This window comes from Sesamum indicum, linkage group LG9 (assembly GCF_026168435.1).
Source record: "Sesamum indicum cultivar Baizhima isolate 11 linkage group LG9, ASM2616843v1, whole genome shotgun sequence".
Taxonomy (NCBI): domain Eukaryota; kingdom Viridiplantae; phylum Streptophyta; class Magnoliopsida; order Lamiales; family Pedaliaceae; genus Sesamum; species Sesamum indicum.
This window is the reverse complement of record NC_142665.1, coordinates 19649611-19657181: the sequence shown is the minus strand read 5'-3', so window position 1 is coordinate 19657181 and position 7571 is coordinate 19649611. Positions and strand designations below refer to the sequence as shown.

General features: G+C 37.2%; 2 protein-coding genes across 2 annotated transcripts; one reads left to right on the top strand and one right to left on the bottom strand.

Moving 5' to 3' along the window:
* Window positions 1–329: 329 nt before the first annotated feature.
* On the top strand, window positions 330–2547 carry LOC105178041 (NAC domain-containing protein 2). Its single transcript, XM_011101381.3, has 3 exons — window positions 330–611; window positions 1027–1301; window positions 1567–2547. The coding sequence occupies exons 1-3, from the start codon at window positions 446–448 to the stop codon at window positions 2020–2022; spliced, it is 897 nt and encodes a 298-aa protein (XP_011099683.1). The 5' UTR covers window positions 330–445; the 3' UTR covers window positions 2023–2547.
* Window positions 2548–2827: 280 nt separating this feature from the next.
* Window positions 2828–5791, bottom strand: LOC105178043 (Eukaryotic aspartyl protease family protein). The gene is made up of 8 exons (XM_011101382.3): window positions 5467–5791; window positions 4908–5025; window positions 4396–4616; window positions 3949–4170; window positions 3682–3820; window positions 3350–3550; window positions 3203–3275; window positions 2828–3127 (listed from the first exon to the last, which is right to left on the bottom strand). The coding sequence occupies exons 1-8, from the start codon at window positions 5649–5651 to the stop codon at window positions 3018–3020; spliced, it is 1269 nt and encodes a 422-aa protein (XP_011099684.1). The 5' UTR covers window positions 5652–5791; the 3' UTR covers window positions 2828–3017.
* Window positions 5792–7571: the final 1780 nt, after the last annotated feature.

The window sequence follows — 7571 nt, the reverse complement described above, 5'->3', positions numbered from 1 at the left end:
ATATTATTTATTATATACACACAAAAATAATATACTGTCATGATAAAAAAATAAAAAATACATGAAAATTTGAAAAAGAAAATGAATTCGAAGGATCCATACCCATTACCCAGCTGCCATCCTCACCCTTCACGCTCTACACACATACGTACACACGCCCGCCAACACAGAGAGACACAAAAAGACAAAGAAAGAGAGGGGAAAGCACGTTTTTGAGATAATATTCAACAGAGGGAATGACCCACGTTTTACTTTAACTGTGACAGCGCCACTTGGAACGGTGAACCCGCACCCGCCCTCTTGCTCTCTATATATATACGCCCCTCAGCTTCTGCTTTCATCGTTTCAGAGCAGTTTCAGCGAACGAGCTACAGCACAAGACTTGCAGAGGAATCTATACAGTTACAGCGGGGAGAAAAGGGAAGGCGAGAACAGAAGAAAGTGAATGAAGGGTGATCAGCAACTCAATTTGCCGGCGGGGTTTAGGTTCCATCCCACGGACGAGGAGCTGGTGGTGCATTACCTTTGCCGGAGGTGTGCGGGGGACCAGATTGCGGTGCCCATTATTGCTGAGCTTGATCTCTACAAGTTTGATCCCTGGGAACTTCCTGGTAAGAGTTTCTAGGGTTTTTTTTTCTTAAAAAAAATTATGTGGTGGTCTTTTTTTCCGAAGAAATTCGATTTTTGGAGGGTGAATCGTTTTCTATAATTCAATCTATTATTGTGTGATTGAGATGAAAGAGAAATTCTCAATATTTTTAGTTGTCGAAATTTCCTCTGCTTTCGAGTAATTCTGTTTTTCAGCTGTAGTTTGAAGAATCCCTTCAATTCGATTCGAAAACAAGAACCCAGTTTAGCAAAATTTGGAAATATAGTTCCAATCATTATACGGATAGTATGATTTTTTTTTCCCTTTTCCCTCTTCTTGATTTTTTTCTTTCAATCCTTAGGCTATCGAGAGCAATATTTTCTTTTTCAATTTCTGATAAAGTTGAGGTGGTCCTAATGTTGTGCGGTTGATAACAGATATGGCACTGTATGGTGAAAAAGAGTGGTACTTCTTTTCTCCAAGAGACCGGAAGTACCCGAACGGCTCACGGCCGAACCGGGCAGCGGGAACTGGATACTGGAAGGCCACCGGAGCTGATAAGCCGGTGGGGAAACCCAAGACACTGGGTATCAAGAAAGCTCTGGTGTTCTACGCCGGAAAAGCTCCAAGAGGAGTGAAAACCAATTGGATTATGCATGAATACCGCCTGGCTAATGTTGATCGCTCAGCCGGAAAGAGAAATAATCTAAGGGTACTTACCTTTTCTACTGATTTCAAGAACATTTTTGTGGGGCATTTTGGTGGTAATTTAGTCTTAATCGCTTGAATAATATTGACAAGCCTATTGAAATCTTGTGTGTGTGGTTATTTGAATTGCTGTCAACCAATAGCTCAGTAGGCTCTATTTGCTAGTTTCTTGAGAAAATTATCAAGAAATTGGATGTGGTATTGTTTATGAGCTTTGTTTTATGCAAAATCTTCATTGAATTGATCGATGGCCTCGTTTGATATTGCAGCTTGATGATTGGGTTTTATGTCGTATATACAACAAGAAAGGAACTCTTGAGAAGCATTACAATGTGGATCAGAAGGATGTGCATTTCTCAGACAGCGAAGAACAAAAGCCGAAGGTGGAGGCATTGCCTTATGGTGAGATGACGACACCCGTGATGCAGGTGACACAGACGGTGGCATCTCAAAGGATGACTGAATATATTCATTTTGACACATCTGACTCGGTGCCGAAATTGCATACCGACTCGAGCTGCTCCGAGCATGTTTTATCACCGGAGTTTATGTGTGATAAGGAGGTGCAGAGTGAGTCCAAGTGGGGTGAGTTAGAAAGTTATCTTGATTATCAGCTGAATTACGTGGATGGCTTTCAAGATGACCCTTTCGGATCCCAAATGCAGAACAATGACCAGCTCTCTATATTTCAAGACATGTTTGCCTACATGCAGAAGCCCTTCTAACTATGGGATCTATGTTTGCTTGGTCCCAATACTATATAGTATAAGGTGTAGATAGCCTTGTAAATCCCACTTCTCGCATAGTGATTCCAGAACCTCGATTTATCTCCTTTTCCCTACAATGGAAAAGGAAAATGGACCAGAGGGTCATTCATAATTTTCAAAAACCTATGCACGTGCGGACTGTTGTTGGTACTAGGAAGTAGAAAAGTCAGCTAGTCAAATTTGATGGGCTTGGTTGGTTGGTGTGATAAGGACACTGGTTGATGATAACTATGATCAGAGTCAAACAAGATAATCAAGAAATGGGATCCTGGGTGATGAGCTGGATATGATGGTGAGATCGAACAGCAGAGAATGGCTGGATTAGAGTGAAACTGAGTTTATATCTGCAAGCGCAACAAGTAGGGCATTCTTGTAATGGTTAGAACCTTACAATGTCTTGGATTTGTTCGTTCTTTCTGTTGTATGGTTAGGATGTAGCATTCATGCACGAGACTAGACAATAAGATTTGTTGTTTCACTTGATTCCTTTGTAAATATACTACTGTACTAAAACCTTGGTCTGCAACTCTATCCAGAAATTGTTTTTAATGGAAGTCCAAAGTTTCTTGACCAGAATGGCAAGTTTAACATGACAAAACAACGTGCAATAACATGTTCCATAGTTAGCTTTCCCATTCCCTGGGATTGAAATTTCTCTATTTGTCAAGAACAAGCCATCGGTAAACAGATTTTCGTTTGGCGAGGTATTGGGACACTGTTTTATATATTCCTGTCCCTTATGACTAAAACCTCAAACCTACTATACTCAATAGTTTGGTGGATTTAATAGAGAAGCACTCATGATACATTATATCAAGCACATCGGTCGAACTGCACCACAAGATTCAAGTGGTGAATATAAACGGGCTACAGTTCTTGTTCAGTTTACTGAATTAATATATTTATATATATTCACAGAGATCACATGAAAAATAATATCTATATCATGCTGATTATTTGGCAACAGAATTGGACGTGGGGCGCTGGTCACAATTGGCAGGTGTCCATCCTATTACATGCTTCTCATTATCATAGATCAACATTTTATCCTGCATCGATATATCTGCACCAGAAACGCAGCAAAGTAAAGGGGGTGATCATTATGTTATCCGCGAAACTAGAGGGTTATGATCTTTACCTCCAATCATGTTGAAATTGCTCAATCCCACATCAGTGCCGTTTAGAATTCCCAAACACGCGTTGCCCTTTGACTGCAAGTAAACAAGTGTTTACAGTTTCTGATGAAGGAAACAGACGTCTGCAAGAATTAGGTTCAAGATCTTACTGAGATTATGAGATATCCTTCAGGAGGAATTTCGAACTGAGCTTTAGCTCTCCAACCATTGGGAAAGCTCAACGATAGAGGTTTGAAGTATTTCCTGACATCACGTGTGCTCTTGAAAGGTTTCTTGCCTTTCCAGCAGAATGGAAGGGTGTGATCATCCGTTGCTTCTCTCAGGGACGTCCTTCTTAGTTCTTTGTTTATCTGCAACTCCAAGTGGCATAATGATCAGAAAAAACCGGTTCTAACACTCAAGAAACACTGAGGCATTGTGTGTTTTTTATTGAGGTTGAAAGTTTATGATAAACAAGATGATAGAGATACTCCAAACTCACCAAAGAAAGAAGAGTGTGGTAAATGTGAGAACTGAAGTACGTGTAAGAGCTCCCACTGTCGAAAATTACATTAAGGTTCTTGAATCCTGTGCTTTTCCCACCAAAACGAAGTTCTGCAGATCCAGCTGCGTAGTGCTTTCTGTACTCAATCATCAGTTGAGATGTTTATGTAAAGAGTTAAAGCATTTTTCAGCCTATGTAAGGAAAGACGATTGCATCGATCTTCCCCTTATTTCTGTTTTCAGGGGCTAAAAGAGCACTACTTACGTGTAATCCCGTGCCATTGATGTCCATGTTACGCGTGAAGAATCATAAACATCTTCTCCAAAGAAAAGGAACCCTCCCTGCCCACTTAAACAGTGGCCGATGACATTCTTCATTACTCCCTGTTCACGAAGTTGTGAAACAATGCTTGATTTCCCTTTTCCAAGGCCAAGAACTCCATCCAAGGGGTGATCGGATGCTCCAGGTAGCTGATCATAGCCACACCTGCTCAATATCACACAAAGATACGACTCTTTTATGCCATGGAAATGCAGATTCAGATGATCATTCAAAAGAAAAATGGGTTTATTCTCATAAATAGCAATTAGCACTATTATCAATTTATCCATCAATCTTGAGTAGACTCCGAAAAAATACCAACCTTAAAGGCCCTAGAGCTAGAAACATACAGCATCTTCATATGCAAAAAATTGAGATATGAGTGCTAACCCGATAGTCAGACGAGGACTCATGCGAACTCCACTGGTGAGGTTCAGAGTAAAGAAATCATTGACCAAAACTCCAAGGGATGAACCTCCGTCTGCATACTCAACTTCATAATCGCATTGTTCTGGGTTGTCACAATTATAATCTTGGGAGTGGAGAGAAGCACAGAGGGGATCTTTACAGATAACGAGCTCGTTGCTTGGTCGATAAAGCGGGTGAAACCCCTACAATGATAGGAAATCTCATGGTGAGAAATTCCTCCTCAAGCATGAGGTTGTAGCCACTAAAAGCACAGTATATACTTGCAACACTCTCTTTCCTTTATATCTACTCGTCCCCTCATTCCATTCTCCATTACCTCTTTCTCTCAAATTCTTGACTATTCTCATCAGTTTGATGATCTCATCAATACTTCTCAGCCCAACCCTTAAAATCAAGAAACATCGGTATATTCTATCCATGCAAAACGTATACTAACTCTTCATATGCTGTATTAATAACATCGATCAAATTACCGTAGTGCAACGAACACACGGGGCATCACATTGAAGCCAAGTGAGATCACTGCCTGTATCAGGATCAAGAAAGTACGGCTTTGGAGGATATCCCAGATAAACTTGAACAAAATAAAACCTGCAACAAATACTCTGCTCAGTCATATACCATACCGAATGTTAATTGCATTTTACCCTCTGTGAGAACACTAATAGATAAAAAAGCCCTTCAAACCAAAAAACGGGCAAAACTTTAAAAAAGAAGCTCACTGTCTCCCGCGTCAACCCGCTGTTGATTACCCCATTTTTTTATTTAGGGGAGTTTTTCTCGACCATTTTTGCAGGGAGGCTTATTGCATTTAAGCCCTCAAAGCAACAACGTTCTAAAAGTTGGGTTGACCATTCTCCAGCAGTTACACAAGTACAATTTCAGAATTATCAAGAACAAAAACAAGTATCATAATCCCAGAAAAGGGGAAATCTGGGCTTGTTGACTTATACCCTCTACTGCATACACACAGAAAATCGAGAACAAACAATCCATTCTTGAAGGATAAAAGAGCAAAATTGAGTTGCATACCCATTGGGATAAACGTTCCCATAGAGTGGGAATATGATTGATGAGCCAAGTCTATTGATTGATGATGGGCTGCTACTTGAAGGCCCCCATTTCCTCCACTTCAGCTGCTGATCATTACAAGAACCTGCACATGAAGCAGCCAACACCGCAAAAGCTATCATAAATACCAACTTTTCTTTCTTCATTTTCTGTTTTTTTAACTTCTCTCTCACTCTCTCTTGTGGTCTATGTGGACTTGTAATTCCAAGCTTTTTGAGAAATCCCACGTTGTTATATTATGTGGGACTTGGTGTTGTGGTCTGGGCCAATGGAATCTTTTACTTGAGAATTAGTTAAGGTTAAAAAAGTTCGCAATTTCATTTGATTCTTCCACTCATTCTTGCCTTTTCTTGTTTGGGCTCTAAAAGGATCTACATTATACCTTTGCAATCACAAAGGACTTGCCAAGCTAAAAGATGGATGCGACGCTTACATACTAGTTCAAGAAAAGAAGACATTTCTTCGGACTCTTGCACATACATTTCGGTACCAATCTAAAAGTAAGAAACTGAGAGGGCCGAAAAGTTTTATTTATTACAACCATCTTTTTAAAGTTTGACATAATTATAAATACTCTCTCGTTATCTGAAAAATTGCAAACACCCTCCTCAAACGAAAAATGATTATGTGGCTCTTAGATGGTGAAGTGAACATTACGTTTTATCCTTGTTGAATTTTTTTAAAAAATAAAAAAAAGTATTTGAAAAAATATAAAAACTTTTGATGTTGAGTAAAATAAATCATCTAGAGGGAATATTAGTTCATAAAATTTTTTAAAAATTCTAAAATATATATAAAATTATAATTTATAATTCGAAATGACATTTCAGTCACTTTATCACAAAAAATGGGATGGAAACATGACGAAATAGACTCGTCATTAGATGAACTTTAAAATCAGGGGATATTTATAATTTTTCAAATAAGAAGAAGATATTTATAATTATGCCAAACCTTTGGAGAGGTGGTTGTAATTTACCCTATTTATAAATCGAATTTCCATTGCCACATTATTGGGGTAATTAAAATAACTCGGGAAAATGGGGGGAATATATTTGTTTTCATGCGCATGAGATTAGCCGCGCAAAGAGAGAGCAGAGAAGCCTAATTCTCCACGAGTAACGTACAAATTATATTCACACCCCATTATATTTGCTATAATTACAAAATATTCCTATTAAATTAAAAATTATAATTATCTACCCAAACTTTGAAAAACCTTATATTATTTGCCGGAAAAGTGTGAAAATATAATAATAGTTGCAAGCTTGAAAATGTGCATTATAGGCTTGATAATACATTGGGTAAATTATATTAAAAAGACTTTTTAGAAAAAGTATAAATTTCATTAACGAATATAGTATTCAATAATACGATGTCTTTGAATATTATTATCGACAATATTTTGATGTGGCTTATATAATATCGTTGTACCGTTGCTGTCATTTTATATTATCAACAAAATATGTATACTCAAAAAATAATAAGAGTCGATTTAAATATGCATCAAACAATATCATCAAATATTAATTAGTTCATACTTTTTCTTAAAAAAAAAATAGAAACAAAAAATTGTTAGTCAAACAGTAGCGAAAGTTGAGGTATTTGAAAATAAAGTGAAAAATAAAAAAAAAGTTGAGGTAATTGGAGCCGTTGAGAAAACAAATTTATCAAAAAATTGAGTTGGTAAAGAATTGCTTGTAACTTTTAGATTAAATCAACTTAATTTAAATAATTTAAAAATAATTATTGTAAATTAAATATACTATTATTAATTTATTTTCAACAATGGGCTGTCATGTATTATTATTATTATTAATGCAGGACGAACTTTCAATTTTTGGGTAAATTATTTTTTAAAAAATCACAAATACCCTAACAAAAAATACATTTTTATAATGGGTTGTCGTAAATGAGTATTTATAATTTTAAGGGGTATTTGCAATATTTGTAGAGATAATTTACCCTTATTGTTAGCCTTATTAGCACTTTGAGAAGGTTATCCCAATAGATTACATCTTTGGCTGTTCCATCCATCCATCCAAACTTGTGATTTTATTTTAATT